The 17,500-nt window shown below is 44.9% G+C and overlaps 1 protein-coding gene across 1 annotated transcript in view; it reads right to left on the reverse strand.

The window, feature by feature from the left end:
* cdon (cell adhesion associated, oncogene regulated) overlaps positions 1-17,500 on the reverse strand; it is a 195,967-nt gene that overhangs the window by 53,930 nt on the left and 124,537 nt on the right. Inside the window, 1 exon segment of the mRNA XM_065000648.1 lies at positions 13,087-13,412. Coding sequence (XP_064856720.1) covers positions 13,087-13,412 — 326 coding nt within the window.

Genomic DNA, 17,500 nt, shown 5'->3' on the forward strand with positions numbered 1-17,500 from the left:
TTTGGTGATGAACAATGCCGTTTCCAGCATGATGGAGCACCTTGCCATAAGGCACAATTGATAACTAAGTGGCTCGGGGAACAAAACATTGATATTTTGGGTCCATGGCCAGGACAAACCCCAGATCTTAATCCCATTGAGAACTTGTGGTCAATCCTCAAGAGGTGGGTGGACAAACAAAACCCCACACATTCTGACAAACTCCAAGCATTGATTATGCAAGAATGGGATGCCATCAGTCAGGATGTGGCCCAGAAGTTAATTGACAGCATGCCAGGGCGGATTGCAGAGGTCTTGAAAAAGAAGGGTCAACACTGCAAATATTGACTCTTTGCTTCATCTTCATGTAATTGTCAATAAAAGCCTTTGACACTTATGAAATGCTTGTAATTATACCTCAGTATTCCATAGTAACATCTGACAAAAATATCTAAAGACACGGAGGCAGCAGACTTTGTGGAAATTAATATTTGTGTCGTTCTCAAAACTTTTGGCCACGACTGTATGAATAGACTCAGTGAGCCATTGAGAAAGTCTGCAGTAGGCTATATACAGGGGTAAATGTGTGGGTGTACAGGTTAGTCATGATAATTTGTACAGTAGGTAGAGGTAAAGTGACTATGCATAGATAATAGACGGTGAGTAGCAGCAGTGTAAAAACAAAAGGGGGGGGGGGGTCAATGTAAATAGTCCAGGTGGCCATTTGATTAATTGTTCAGCAGTCTTATGGCTTGGGGCTTGGGGGTAGAAGCTGTTAAGGAGCTTTTTTTGTCCTAGACTTGTACTGTACTGTGTTGTACTGTACTGTGTTGTACTGTACTGTGTTGTACTGTACTGTACTGTGTTGTACTGTGTTGTACTGTACTGTGTTGTACTGTACTGTGTTGTACTGTACTGTACTGTGTTGTACTGTACTGTACTGTGTTGTACTGTACTGTGTTGTACTGTGTTGTGTTGTACTGTACTGTGTTGTACTGTACTGTACTGTGTTGTACTTTACTGTGTTGTACTGTGTTGTACTGTGTTGTGTTGTACTGTTTTGTACTGTGTTGTGTTGTACTGTGTTGTACTGTGTTGTGTTGTACTGTACTGTACTGTGTTGTACTGTACTGTGTTGTACTGTACTGTACTGTGTTGTACTGTACTGTGTTGTACTGTACTGTACTGTGTTGTACTGTACTGTACTGTACTGTGTTGTACTGTACTGTGTTGTACTGTACCGTGTTGTACTGTACTGTGTTGTACTGTGTTGTACTGTACTGTGTTGTACTGTACTGTGTTGTACTGTACTGTACTGTGTTGTACTGTACTGTGTTGTACTGTGTTGTACTGTACTGTGTTGTACTGTACTGTACTGTGTTGTACTGTACTGTGTTGTACTGTACTGTGTTGTACTGTACTGTACTGTGTTGTACTGTACTGTACTGTGTTGTACTGTGTTGTACTGTGTTGTACTGTACTGTGTTGTACTGTGTTGTACTGTACCGTGTTGTACTGTACTGTGTTGTACTGTGTTGTACTGTACTGTGTTGTACTGTACTGTGTTGTACTGTACTGTACTGTGTTGTACTGTACTGTGTTGTACTGTACCGTGTTGTACTGTGTTGTACTGTACTGTGTTGTACTGTACTGTACCGTGTTGTACTGTACTGTACTGTACTGTGTTGTACTGTACTGTGTTGTACTGTACCCTGTTGTACTGTACTGTACTGTGTTGTACTGTACTGTACTGTGTTGTACTGTACTGTACTGTACTGTGTTGTACTGTACTGTGTTGTACTGTACTGTGTTGTACTGTGTTGTACTGTACTGTGTTGTACTGTACTGTGTTGTACTGTACTGTGTTGTACTGTGTTGTACTGTACTGTGTTGTACTGTGTTGTACTGTGTTGTACTGTACCGTGTTGTACTGTACTGTGTTGTACTGTGTTGTACTGTACTGTGTTGTACTGTACTGTGTTGTACTGTACTGTACTGTGTTGTACTGTACTGTGTTGTACTGTGTTGTACTGTACTGTGTTGTACTGTACTGTACTGTGTTGTACTGTACTGTGTTGTACTGTACTGTGTTGTACTGTCCTGTACTGTGTTGTACTGTACTGTACTGTGTTGTACTGTGTTGTACTGTGTTGTGCTGTACTGTGTTGTACTGTGTTGTACTGTACCGTGTTGTACTGTACTGTGTTGTACTGTGTTGTACTGTACTGTGTTGTACTGTACTGTGTTGTACTGTACTGTACTGTGTTGTACTGTACTGTGTTGTACTGTACCGTGTTGTACTGTGTTGTACTGTACTGTGTTGTACTGTACTGTACCGTGTTGTACTGTACTGTACTGTGTTGTACTGTACTGTGTTGTACTGTACCCTGTTGTACTGTACTGTACTGTGTTGTACTGTACTGTACTGTGTTGTACTGTACTGTACTGTACTGTGTTGTACTGTACTGTGTTGTACTGTACTGTGTTGTACTGTGTTGTACTGTACTGTGTTGTACTGTACTGTGTTGTACTGTACTGTACTGTGTTGTACTGTACTGTGTTGTACTGTACTGTGTTGTACTGTACCCTGTTGTACTGTACTGTACTGTGTTGTACTGTACTGTACTGTGTTGTACTGTACTGTACTGTACTGTGTTGTACTGTACTGTGTTGTACTGTACTGTGTTGTACTGTGTTGTACTGTACTGTGTTGTACTGTACTGTGTTGTACTGTACTGTACTGTGTTGTACTGTACTGTGTTGTACTGTACCCTGTTGTACTGTACTGTACTGTGTTGTACTGTACTGTACTGTGTTGTACTGTACTGTACTGTACTGTGTTGTACTGTACTGTGTTGTACTGTACTGTACTGTGTTGTACTGTACTGTAACGCCTGCCGTGCGGTAGTAGAGAGAACAGTTACATAATTATTTAACCGGGGCGGGGCCTTCGCCAGGGGCGGGGCCTTCGTCAGGGGTGGGGCCTTCGTCAGGGTTGTAATCTGAGCCCTGCACTCTTCAACATTTACATCAACGAATTGGCCACTATTCTAGAACAATCCTCAGCCCCTGGTGTTAGTCTCCACAGTTCAGAAGTGAAATGCCTGCTGCCGGTGGCTCCCGAGTAGCATCCCACTGATGATGAGCACTACAGTCCCTGACTCGAATCACCCACAACACATGGCCTACAGCAGAGCCTGGACCTGCTAGAGCAGTACTACCAGACCTGGGCCCTGGCCTACAGCAGAGCCTGGACCTGCTAGAGCAGTACTACCAGACCTGGGCCCTGGCCTACAGCAGAGCCTGGACCTGCTAGAGCAGTACTGCCAGACCTGGGCCCTGGCCTACAGCAGAGCCTGGACCTGCTAGAGCAGTACTGCCAGACCTGGGCCCTGGCCTACAGCAGAGCCTGGACCTGCTAGAGCAGTACTATCAGACCTGGGCCCTGGCCTACAGCAGAGCCTGGACCTGCTAGAGCAGTACTACCAGTAAACCCCCACAGCACATGGCCTACAGCAGAGCCTGGACCTGCTAGAGCAGTACTGCCAGACCTGGGCCCTGGCCTACAGCAGAGCCTGGACCTGCTAGAGCAGTACTACCAGTAAACCCCCACAGCACATGGCCTACAGCAGAGCCTGGACCTGCTAGAGCAGTACTACCAGTAAACCCCCACAGCACATGGCCTACAGCAGAGCCTGGACCTGCTAGAGCAGTACTACCAGTAAACCCCCACAGCACATGGCCTACAGCAGAGCCTGGACCTGCTAGAGCAGTACTACCAGTAAACCCCCACAGCACATGGCCTACAGCAGAGCCTGGACCTGCTAGAGCAGTACTGCCAGAACTGGGCCCTGGCAGTAAACCCCAAAAAGACTAAAATAATGATTTTCCAGAGAAGATCCAGATCTCAGGGAATTAGACCAACGTTCTCAATTGGTACAATATTTTTAGAGTACTGCACACACTGCAATTACTGAGGTTTAAAAATAAGCTCAACTGGACACTTTAATGAGGCAGTGAATGAACTGAGAGAGAAAGCACGCAGGGCATTCTACGCCATTAAAAAACAAATTGAAATTGAAATAAAATTTGTCTAAAATGAATTGAATGTGTCATTGAAATGCAATTTGCACATTGTGGCAGCGAGGTGTGGGGTCCACTTGCAAAACAAGATTTCCCTGTCAACAATGCATGCAGGGCAGAATTAGGCCAATATCCACTAATATTAAAAAGTCAAAAAAGAGCAATTAAGTTTTGTAAACATCTAAAATACAGTGACCCCCTCTCATATCATTACCAAGCCCTGAAATGCCAAGAGCTGAGCAAAGAAAATAGTCCCCTCATCCAGCTGGTCCTGAGTTCACTAACCTGTTCTACTAACACACTGAAGCCTCAGTCCCCTCATCCAGCTGGTCCTGGGGCTGAGTTCACTAACCTGTTCTACTTACACACTGAAGCCTCAGTCCCCTCATCCAGCTGGTCCTGAGTTCACTAACCTGTTCTACTAACACACTGAAGCCTCAGTCCCCTCATCCAGCTGGTCCTGGGGCTGAGTTCACTAACCTGTTCTACTAACACACTGAAGCCTCAGGACCAGAACATCCAATCAATCAGAATAAAACAAAACAAAACTAAATTACTTACTGGGAAACACAAGCACAAAGCAAAATGCAGTGCTATCTGGCCCTAAATCGACAGTACACTGCGGCTAACTATTTTACCATGGTTACTGATCAAAACCTTAGAAAAACCTCGACAAAGTACAGGCTCAGTGAGCACAGCCTGCTATTGAGAAGGGAAGACACAGCAGAACCTGGCTCCCTGTAGAGGAAAGGCTGTGTAACCACAGCAGAACCTGGCTCCCTGTAGAGGAAAGGCTGTGCAACCACTGCAGAACCTGGCTCCCTGTAGAGGAAAGGCTGTGCAACCACTGCAGAACCTGGCTCCCTGTAGAGGAAAGGCTGTGCAACCACTGCATCACAGCAGAACCTGGCTCCCTGTAGAGGAAAGGCTGTGCAACCACTGCCCAACAGCAGAACCTGGCTCCCTGTAGAGGAAAGGCTGTGCAACCACTGAACAACAGCAGAACCTGAGACGGAGCTGCATTTCCTGATAAAATGTCAAAAATATAAAACACTTAGAGAATGTCATTGTTTAATGTTGTTCCGTTGACAATATTGATTATTATTATTAATTATGTTAATACTGTAAATCTCCAAAGTAAGCTTTTGGCAATATGTACATTGTTACATCAGAAGAGAGAAAGAGGGAGGGAGGGAGGGAGAGAGAGAGAGAGGGAGAGAGTGAGAGAGAGAGAGAGAGAGAGAGAGAGAGAGAGAAAGAGAGAGAGAGGGGGAGGGAGAGATAGAGAGAGGGAGAGTGAAAGAGAGAGGGAGAGGGAGAGAGAGAGGGAGAGGGGAGAGAGAGGGAGAGGGAGAGAGAGAGAGGGGAGAGAGGGAGAGAGGGAGGGAGGGAGAGAGAGAGGGAGAGAGGGAGGGAGAGAGAGAGAGGGAGAGAGAGAGGGAGAGAGAGGGAGAGAGGGAGGGAGAGAGAGAGGGAGAGAGGGAGGGAGAGAGAGAGAGGGAGAGAGAGAGGGAGAGAGAGAGGGGAGAGAGGGAGGGAGAGAGAGAGAGGGAGAGAGAGAGGGGAGAGAGGGAGGGAGGGCAGGACAGAGAACCAAGTAACAGCAACCACAACAACAAAGACAGAAAAACAGACGACACAAAATTGATCAGAAAGAACAAAACTCTGTCCTCAAACATTTACATGAATAGTAGGGTTGTGAGCTCACTTCCCACGGGGGGACCAGTATGAAAATGTACGTTTTTGGATTCTGCCAGAGTTCTTTTCCAACAGTGAATCATCACAGAGAAAATGGCGCACGCAACAACAATGCCCGTGATAATTCTCGGTCACATTTTCCAGGGCCAGCAACTTCTGAGTCGCGCTGCCAATGCAATCTTAACAAGAACCGTTTGGCTTTTATAGTCAGAGAGAGCTTATTAGTGAAGAAAACACAGGCTTTTAAAAAGGAAATGACCTAGTGCTGTAGCTAGAGTGGGCATGGGTCCTATACCTTCTCTGCTTTAATGAACACATTACAGAGTTAGCAGTTGGTTTGGGCACCGGGCACCGGGGAGCGGTTACTGTCGGGGGTCAAGCTAACAGCTGATTACTAGACAAAAGCTCCTACTCTACTCTACTCTACTCTGCTCTACTCTACTCTGCTCTACTCTACTCTACTCTACTTTGCTCTACTCCACAATGCTCTACTCTACAATGCTCTACTCTACTCTGCTCTACTATACGCTACTCTACTCTACTATACGCTACTCTACTCCGCTGTGCTCTACTCTACTCCGCTGTGCTCTATTCTCTACTCTACTCTACTCCGCTGTGCTCTATTCTCTACCCTGCTCTACTCCGCTGTGCTCTATTCTCTACTCTACTCTACTCCGCTGTGCTCTATTCTCTACTCTACTCTACTCCGCTGTGCTCTATTCTCTACCCTGCTCTACTCCGCTGTGCTCTACTCTACTTTGCTCTACTCCACAATGCTCTACTCTACTCTGCTCTACTCCACAATGCTCTACTCTACTCTACAATGCTCTACTCTACTCTACTCTACTCTACTCCGCTCTACTCTGCTCTACTCCGCTGTGCTCTACTCTACTCTACCCTGCTCTACTCCACAATGCTCTACTATACTCTACAATGCTCTACTCTACTCTACTATACGCTACTCTACTCTACTCCGCTGTGCTCTACTCTACTCCGCTGTGCTCTACTCTACTCTACTCCGCTGTGCTCTACTCTACTCCGCTGTGCTCTACTCTACTCTACTCCGCTGTGCTCTACTCTACTCTACCCTGCTCTACTCCACAATGCTCTACTCTACTCTACAATGCTCTACTCTGCTCTACTATACGCTACTCTACTCTACTATACGCTACTCTACTCCGCTGTGCTCTACTCTACTCCGCTGTGCTCTACTCTACTCTACTCCGCTGTGCTCGTTTTAACAGGTAAATCAGCTATAAAGAATAAAATAGAATAGATTGTGTTACATCAATTTTAATTGTCTGCATCATTTCCAATCCCCCATATATATTATTTTTATAAATATATCTATATTTTTTTAAATATATATTTCCCTTTATTATTTTCCCCTAACCCTACCACCCATCCCCTAATTTGAGTAATTTAATCCATTTTAGAATAAGGCCGTAATTTAACCTCTTAAGTCGACCCTCTACTTTTTTGAACATTCTGTTAAAAAAATTTTTTTTAATAAACCTGTTTTTGCTTTGTCATTATGGGGTATTGTGATGTCATTATGGGGTATTGTGATGTCATTATGGGGTATTGTGATGTCATTATGGGGTATTGTGATGTCATTATGGGGTATTGTGTGTAGATTGTTGAGGATTTGTATTTATTAATTAGTTTTAGAATAAGGCTGTAACTTAACAAAATGTGGAAAAAGTCAAGGGGTCTGAATACTTTCCGAAGGCACCGTATAATATAAATTCCGGTCCTACTTTATCGAAGGCCTTTTCAAAGTCAGAAAAAAAGGTTTCTCCATATTGTTTTATTATTTTAATTGAACCCTTATTTAACTAAAATAAATAAATTAATAAATTGTAAATTGAAATTGGTAAATTGACTGAGAACACATTCTCATTTACAGCAACGACCTGGGGAATAATTACAGGGGAGATGAATGAGGCAATTGTAAACTGGGGATGATGAGGTGACCAATAAAATACCAGCTTGGGAATTTAGCCAGGACACCGGGGGTTAACATCCTTACTCTACGATAAGTGCCATGGGATCTTTAATGACCTCAGAGAGTCAGGAAACCCGTTTAACGTCCCATCCAAAACACAGCACCCTACACAGGGCAACATCCCCAATCACTGCCATGGGGAACTTTTTCTAGACCAGAGGAAAGAGTGCCTCCTACTGGCCCTCCAACACCACTTCCAGTAGCATCTGGTCTCCCATCCAGGGACTGGCCAGGCCCAACCATGCTTGGCTTCAGAAGCGAGCCAGCAGTGTTATGCAGGGTGGTATGCAGGGTGGTATGCTGCTGGCTCAACATTCGTCATAGTATTCTATTGTTTCCAGTACGTGTCTTATATTATCTCCAATGATTCGTCCATGTAAAAAAAACTGTCTGATTAGGATGCATAATATCCGACAATACCTTTTTAATTCTATGCACTATTCTAGAATTTTTGCATCTCAACACTGAAGCAACAAGGGGCCTCACATGTTTTTAATGGACTGGATCTTTATATTTACCACCTGGGTCCTGTTCCAGTAGTAATGAAATCAGACCTTCTTGTTGAGTATCTGATATTCTACCATTTTTATAGGTGGTTAAATAATGGTCCTCTGAGTACATCAAAACAAGTTTGGTAAACATCAACTGGTATACCATCCAGCCCTAGAGTTTGGTATATCTCCACTGGTATACCATCCAGCCCTAGAGTTTGGTATACTTCCACTGGTATACCATCCAGCCCTGGAGTTTGGTAAACCTCCACTGGTATACCATCCAGCCCTAGAGTTTGGTATACTTCCACTGGTATACCATCCAGCCCTAGAGTTTGGTATACCTCCACTGGTATACCATACAGCCCTAGAGTTTGGTATATCTCCACTGGTATGCCATCCAGCCCTAGAGTTTGGTAAACATCAACTGGTATACCATCCAGCCCTGGAGTTTGGTATATCTCCACTGGTATACCATCCAGCCCTGGAGTTTGGTATATCTCCACTGGTATACCATCCAGCCCTGGAGTTTGGTATATCTCCACTGGTATACCATCCAGCCCTAGAGTTTGGTATACTTCCACTGGTATACCATCCAGCCCTGGAGTTTGGTATATCTCCACTGGTATGCCATCCAGCCCTAGAGTTTGGTATATCTCCACTGGTATGCCATCCAGCCCTAGAGTTTGGTAAACATCAACTGGTATACCATCCAGCCCTAGAGTTTGGTATATCTCCACTGGTATGCCATTCAGCCCTAGAGTTTGGTAAACATCAACTGGTATACCATCCAGCCCTAGAGTTTGGTATATCTCCACTAGTATGCCATTCAGCCCTAGAGTTTGGTAAACATCAACTGGTATACCATCCAGCCCTAGAGTTTGGTATATCTCCACTGGTATGCCATCCAGCCCTAGAGTTTGGTATATCTCCACTGGTATGCCATCCAGCCCTAGAGTTTGGTAAACATCAACTGGTATACCATCCAGCCCTAGAGTTTGGTATATCTCCACTAGTATGCCATTCAGCCCTAGAGTTTGGTAAACATCAACTGGTATACCATCCAGCCCTAGAGTTTGGTATATCTCCACTGGTATGCCATCCAGCCCTAGAGTTTGGTAAACATCAACTGGTATACCATCCAGCCCTAGAGTTTGGTAAACATCAACTGGTATACCATCCAGCCCTAGAGTTTGGTAAACATCAACTGGTATACCATCCAGCCCTAGAGTTTGGTAAACATCAACTGGTATTCCGTCCAGCCCTAGAGTTTGGTATATCTCCACTGGTATGCCATCCAGCCCTAGAGTTTGGTAAACATCAACTGGTATACCGTCCAGGCCTAGAGTTTGGTATATCTCCACTGGTATGCCATTCAGCCCTAGAGTTTGGTAAACATCAACTGGTATACCATCCAGCCCTAGAGTTTGGTAAACATCAACTGGTATACCGTCCAGGCCTGGAGTTTGGTAAACATCAACTGGTATACCGTCCAGGCCTGGAGTTTTCCCAGAATTAAAGGCTTTAATTGCATCAAGATGTTCCTCCTCTGTAATTTACCTTCACATGAGTCTTTCTGTACAGATGTTCATTTTACATTATTAATAGGAAAAAAATCCATACAATTAACTTTGGTTAGAGGAGATGAAGGAGACTGAAACGAAAACATATGCTTAAAGTACTCTTTCAAAATATTGTTAAGTGGATCATGGGTGAAACATTGCATTTCAATGTTGAAAATTAAAAAATAATTTGTTGGATTTTCCATCCAGTATCTCACTATATCTCACAATGTTACTGGTAGTCTGTAGGGTATCTACAGATGGACTACTCAAATAACGTGTTACCCTCTAATCCACTACCATCTAATCCACTACCCTCTACTACACAACCCTCTACTCCACTACCCCCTACTCCACTACCCTCTACTCCACTACCCCATACTACACTACCCTCTACTCCACTACCCTCTACTCCACTACCCCATACTACACTACCCTCTACTACACTACCCTCTACTCCACTACCCTCTACTACACTACCCTCTACTCCACTACCCTCTACTCCACTACCCTCTACTCCACTACCCCCTACTCCACTACCCCCTACTCCACTACCCTCTACTACACTACCCTCTACAACACTCCAGGCTACTCTACTCCACTACCCTCTACTCCACTACTCTCTACTCCACTACTCTCTACTCCACTACCCCCTACTCCACTACCCTCTACTCCACTACTCCTACTCCACTACCCCACTCCACCTCTACTCCACTACCCTCTACTCCACTACCCCTCTACCCACTACCCCCTACTCCTCTACCCTCTACTCCACTACCCCTACTCCACTACCCTCTACTCCACTACCCCTACTCCACTACCCTCTACTCCACTACCCCCTACTCCACTACCCCTACTCCACTACCCCCTACTCCACTACCCTCTACTCCACTACCCTTTACTCCACTACCCTCTACTCCACTACCCTCTACTCCACTACCCCTACTCCACCACTACCCACTACCCTCTACCCCCTACTCCACTACCCTCTACTCCACTACCCCCTACTACACTACCCTCTACTCCACTACCCCCTACTCCACTACCCTCACTCCACTACCCCTACTCCACTACCCCCTCTCCACTACCTCTACCCTACCCCCTACCACACTACCACCCCTCTACTCCACTACCCTCTACTCCACTACCCTCTACTCCACTACCCTCTACCCCACTACCCCCTACTCCACTACCCACTACCCCCTACTCCACTACCCCTACTCCACTACCCTCTACTCCACTACCCCTACTCCACTACCCCTACTCCACTACCCTCTACTCCACTACCCTCTACTCCACTACCCTCTACCCCACTACCCTCTACTCCACTACCTCTACCCCACTACCCTCTACCCACTGCCCCTACTCCACTACCCCCTACTCCACTACCCTCTACTCCACTACCCCCTACTCCACTACCCCCTACCCCACTACCCTCTACTCCACTACCCTCTACTCCAGTACCCTCTACTCCACTACCCTCTACTACACTACACTCTACCCCACTACCCTCTACTCCACTACCCTCTACTCCACTACCCTCTACTCCACTACCCTTTACTCCACTACCCTCTATTCCACTACCCTCTACTCCACTACCCTCTACTACACTACACTCTACCCCACTACCCTCTACTCCACTACCCTCTACTCCACTACCCCCTACTCCACTACACTCCAGTCTACTCCACTATACTACACTATACTCCACTACCCTCTACTCTACTACACTCTACTCCACTCTACTCTACTACACTGTACGCCACTCTAATACACTCTACTCTAATACACTCCAGTCTGCTCTACTACACTACACTTTACTCCACTCTACTACACTACGCTCTACTCCACTAGTCTCCACTCCACTCCACTCTACTACAGTCTACTCCACTCCACTCTACTCCAATCTACTCTACTCCAATCTACTCCACTCCACTCCTCTACTACACTCTACTCCACTCTACTACACTCCTCTACCACACTCCCCTCCAATACACTCTATTCCACTCTACTACACTATACTACACTCAACTATATTCAACTACACTCTACTACACTCCACTCCACTCTATTACACTCTATTCTACTATACTCCACTTCACTCTACTCCACTCTATTACACTCTATTCTACTCCACTCTACTGTATTCTACTCTACCATACTCTACTCTACTACACTCCACTACACTCTATTCTACTCTACTCTACTCCACTCTATTCTACTACACTCTACTCTACTCTATTATACTCTATTCTACTATACTCTACTCTATTATTCTCTACTCTACTCTATTCTACTATACTCTACTCCACTTTATTATACTCTATTCTACTATACTCTACTCTACTCTATTATACTCTACTCGACTACACTCTACTCCACTACATTCTACTACACTCTACTCCACTCTACTCTAATCCACTCTACTCTATTCCACTCTACTCTACTCCACTCTACTCTATTCCACTCTACTCTACGCCACTCTACTACACTCCACTCCTCTACTACACTCTACTCCACTCTACTACACTCCTCTACCACACTCCCCTCCAATACACTCTAGTACACTATACTACACTCAACTATATTCAACTACACTCCACTCTACTCCACTCTATTACACTCTACTGTATTCTACTCTACCATACTCTACTCTACTCTACTACACTCCACTCTATTACACTCTATTCTACTATACTCCACTCCACTCTATTCTACTATACTCTACTCTATTCTACTCTACTCTATTCTACTATACTCTACTCTATTATACTCTACTCCACTCTATCATTCTTTATTCTACTATACTCTACTCCACTCTATTATACTCTATTCTACTATACTCTACTCTATCCACTCTATGATACTCTATTCTACTCCACTCTATTATACTCTACTCTATTATACTCTACTCTACTCCACGCCACTCTACTCCACTCTATTATACTCCACGCCACTCTACTCCACTCTATTATACTCTATTCTACTATACTCTTCTCTACTCCACTCTATTCTACTATACTCTACTCAACTCTATTATACTCTACTCTATTATACTCTACTCTATTATACTCTACTCTATTATACTCTACTCTACTCCACGCCACTCTACTCCACTCTATTATACTCTACTCTACTCCACTCTACTGTATTCTACTCTACCATACTCTACTCTACTACACTCTACTCTACTACACTAACATGCAGGTGCTTTATCCCTACCTAGGGCCTGGAGTTTTTCCTGGTCCTCCCCCTCTGGACTCACCTTGCGGTACTTGACAAAGTATGCGTTGATTGGATGTCCCCAGTCACGGCCCGCCCTCCACTCCAGGTCATAGACATCAGGTTTGTGAGTCTGAGGAGGGCTAGTAATGATTGGTGCTTCAGGAGTGGGCCGGTCGCTGCTCCTCTCTGTTGGTTGGCCCATGGTGTCCCATAGCCCATCCCCTTCTCCTAGCCCCTCCCCTAGCCCTTCCCCTTCCTCCTCGGGTGGGAGGAGCTCATCTCCCTCGTCGCTCTGGATTGGGTGGACGGAGGTGGGTGGAGCGTCGATCAGAATATCAACGGTGGAACCAGGCTGAGGTTCTTGTTCTTCTAGAGATAGAAAGAGAAGTTTCAGATTAAACTGTATCCAAGTATAACATCAAACTTTGATCACAAATCATATTGTGATGTTTTTAATACATTTTCTTGCTATGAATTCAGATGCAAATAAACTGAATGTTCTTTCTGGGGCCGGTTGCACCAGTTGTTATGAAACGCTAGGTTAGCCGTAGCTACGCTCTTAGAAATAAAGATGCTATCTAGAACCTTACGAGGTTCTTTGGTTGTCCCCATAGGAGAACCCTTTTAAGAAACCTTTTTGGTTCCAGGTAGAACGTTTTTGGTTCCAGGTAAAATGTTTTTGGGTTCCGTGTAGAACCCTTTCCACAGAAGGTTCTACATGGAACCCAAAATGGTCCTACCTGGAACCGAAAAGTTTTTTTCCCTATGGGGACAGCCGAGGAACCCTTTAGGAACCCCATTTTTTTCTAAGAGTGTACGTTCGACTATGTGATCCGTATTTACACCAGTTGCACCAACCAAAAACAAGACTAGTTGAAGCTAAGTCCGGCGTAAGCAATGCGCACTCATGAGATTTGATGCTTCATAACGATGGTTGCTAGGCAGCGCACGTTACTAAGCTGTTACCATCCTTGTGGCAGTTGCAAACTTTGCCAGGCATGTCACTTCGCCCATCACTTCGCACGGCCCACCATTATTACGACTACAACTACACGGCCCACCATTATTACGACTACAACTACACGGCCCATCATTATAACGACTACAACTACACGGCCCACCATTATAACGACTACAACTACACGGCCCACCATTATAACGACTACAACTACACGGCCCACCATTATTACGACTACAACTACACGGCCCATCATTATAACGACTACAACTACACGGCCCATCATTATAACGACTACAACTACACGGCCCACCATTATAACGACTACAACTACACAGCCCATCATTATTACGACTACAACTACGTGGCCCATCATTATTAGGACTACAACTACACAGCCCACCATTATTACGACTACAACTACACGGCCCACCATTATAACGACTACAACTACACGGCCCACCATTATTACGACTACAACTACACGGCCCACCATTATAACGACTACAACTACACGGCCCACCATTATTACGACTACAACTACACGGCCCACCATTATAACGACTACAACTACACGGCCCACCATTATTACGACTACAACTACACGGCCCACCATTATTACGACTACAACTACACGGCCCACCATTATAACGACTACAACTACACGGCCCACCATTATTACGACTACAACTACACGGCCCACCATTATTACGACTACAACTACACGGCTCACCATTATAACGACTACAACTACACAGCCCACAATTATTACGACTACAACTACACAGCCCACCATTATTACGACTACAACTACACGGCCCACCATTATAATGACTACAACTACACGGCCCACCATTATAACGACTACAACTACACGGCCCACCATTATAACGACTACAACTACACGGCCCACCATTATAACGACTACAACTACACGGCCCATCATTATAACGACTACAACTACACGGCCCACCATTATAACGACTACAACTACACAGCCCACCATTATTACGACTACAACTACACGGCCCACCATTATTACGACTACAACTACACGGCCCATCATTATAACGACTACAACTACACGGCCCACCATTATTACGACTACAACTACACGGCCCATCATTATAACGACTACAACTACACGGCCCACCATTATAACGACTACAACTACACGGCTCACCATTATAACAACTACAACTACACAGCCCACCATTATAACGACTACAACTACACGGCCCACCATTATAACAACTACAACTACACAGCCCACCATTATTACGACTACAACTACACGGCCCATCATTATAACGACTACAACTACACGGCCCACCATTATTACGACTACAACTACACGGCCCATCATTATAACGACTACAACTACACGGCCCACCATTATTACGACTACAACTACACGGCTCACCATTATAACGACTACAACTACACGGCCCACCATTATTACGACTACAACTACACGGCCCACCATTATTACGACTACAACTACACGGCCCACCATTATAACGACTACAACTACACAGCCCACCATTATAACAACTACAACTACACAGCCCACCATTATAACGACTACAACTACACGGCCCACCATTATAACGACTACAACTACACAGCCCACCATTATAACGACTACAACTACACGGCCCACCATTATAACGACTACAACTACACGGCCCACCATTATAACGACTACAACTACACGGCCCACCATTATAACGACTACAACTACACAGCCCACCATTATAACAACTACAACTACACAGCCCACCATTATAACGACTACAACTACACAGCCCACCATTATAACGACTACAACTACACGGCCCACCATTATAACGACTACAACTACACGGCCCACCATTATAACGACTACAACTACACGGCCCACCATTATAACGACTACAACTACACGGCCCACCATTATTACGACTACAACTACACGGCCCACCATTATAACGACTACAACTACACGGCCCACCATTATTACGACTACAACTACACGGCCCACCATTATAACGACTACAACTACACGGCCCACCATTATAACGACTACAACTACACGGCCCACCATTATAACGACTACAACTACACGGCCCACCATTATAACGACTACAACTACACGGCCCACCATTATTACGACTACAACTACACGGCCCACCATTATTACGACTACAACTACACGGCCCACCATTATTACGACTACAACTACACGGCCCACCATTATTACGACTACAACTACACGGCCCACCATTATTACGACTACAACTACACGGCCCACCATTATTACGACTACAACTACACGGCCCACCATTATTACGACTACAACTACACGGCCCACCATTATAACGACTACAACTACACGGCCCACCATTATTACGACTACAACTACACGGCCCACCATTATTACGACTACAACTACACGGCCCACCATTATAACGACTACAACTACACGGCCCACCATTATTACGACTACAACTACACGGCCCACCATTATTACGACTACAACTACACGGCCCACCATTATTACGACTACAACTACACGGCCCACCATTATTACGACTACAACTACACGGCCCACCATTATTACGACTACAACTATGAATATTGAAAGCATGTTTTAAATTGTTGGTTATTTGAAACTCCCAGAGTCGTCCACCCTTTAAATGTAAAGCCATGTGTGGACAACTAGATTATAATTTCAGCACCGCTATGATTGCGACAGCGCCATCGCGCCGGAGATTTTGGTTTTCACATCATTGTAGTTTGGATATTTGGTTAACATTTGTCTGGGAATGTTAGCCAAGATGGAGGGGAGTGTTCCCGGTCATTAGTCTCGTTGGCTCATCTATTAGCAGGATTGATCACAACATCTTGCTAGCATACTATGTGACCTAACGGTGGATTATTCTGCTAGCATACTATGTGACCTAACGGTGGATTATTCTGCTAGCATACCATATGACCTAACGGTGGATTATTCTGCTAGCATACCATGTGACCTAACAGTGGATTATTCTGATAGCATACCATGTGACCTAACAGTTATTCTGCTAGCATACCATGTGACCTAACGGTGGATTATTCTGCTAGCATACCATGTGACCTAACGGTGGATTATTCTGCTAGCATACCATGTGACCTAACGGTGGATTATTCTGATAGCATACCATGTGACCTAACGGTGGATTATTCTGATAGCATACCATGTGACCTAACGGTGGATTATTCTGCTAGCATACCATGTGACCTAACAGTTATTCTGCTAGCATACCATGTGACCTAACGGTGGATTATTCTGCTAGCATACTATGTGACCTAACGGTGGATTATTCTGAGAGCATACCATGTGACCTAACAGTTATTCTGCTAGCATACCATGTGACCTAACGGTGGATTATTCTGCTAGCATACCATGTGACCTAACGGTGGATTATTCTGATAGCATACCATGTGACCTAACAGTTATTCTGCTAGCATACCA

This window comes from Oncorhynchus nerka, linkage group LG14 (assembly GCF_034236695.1).
Source record: "Oncorhynchus nerka isolate Pitt River linkage group LG14, Oner_Uvic_2.0, whole genome shotgun sequence".
NCBI classification, from domain to species: Eukaryota; Metazoa; Chordata; class Actinopteri; order Salmoniformes; family Salmonidae; genus Oncorhynchus; species Oncorhynchus nerka.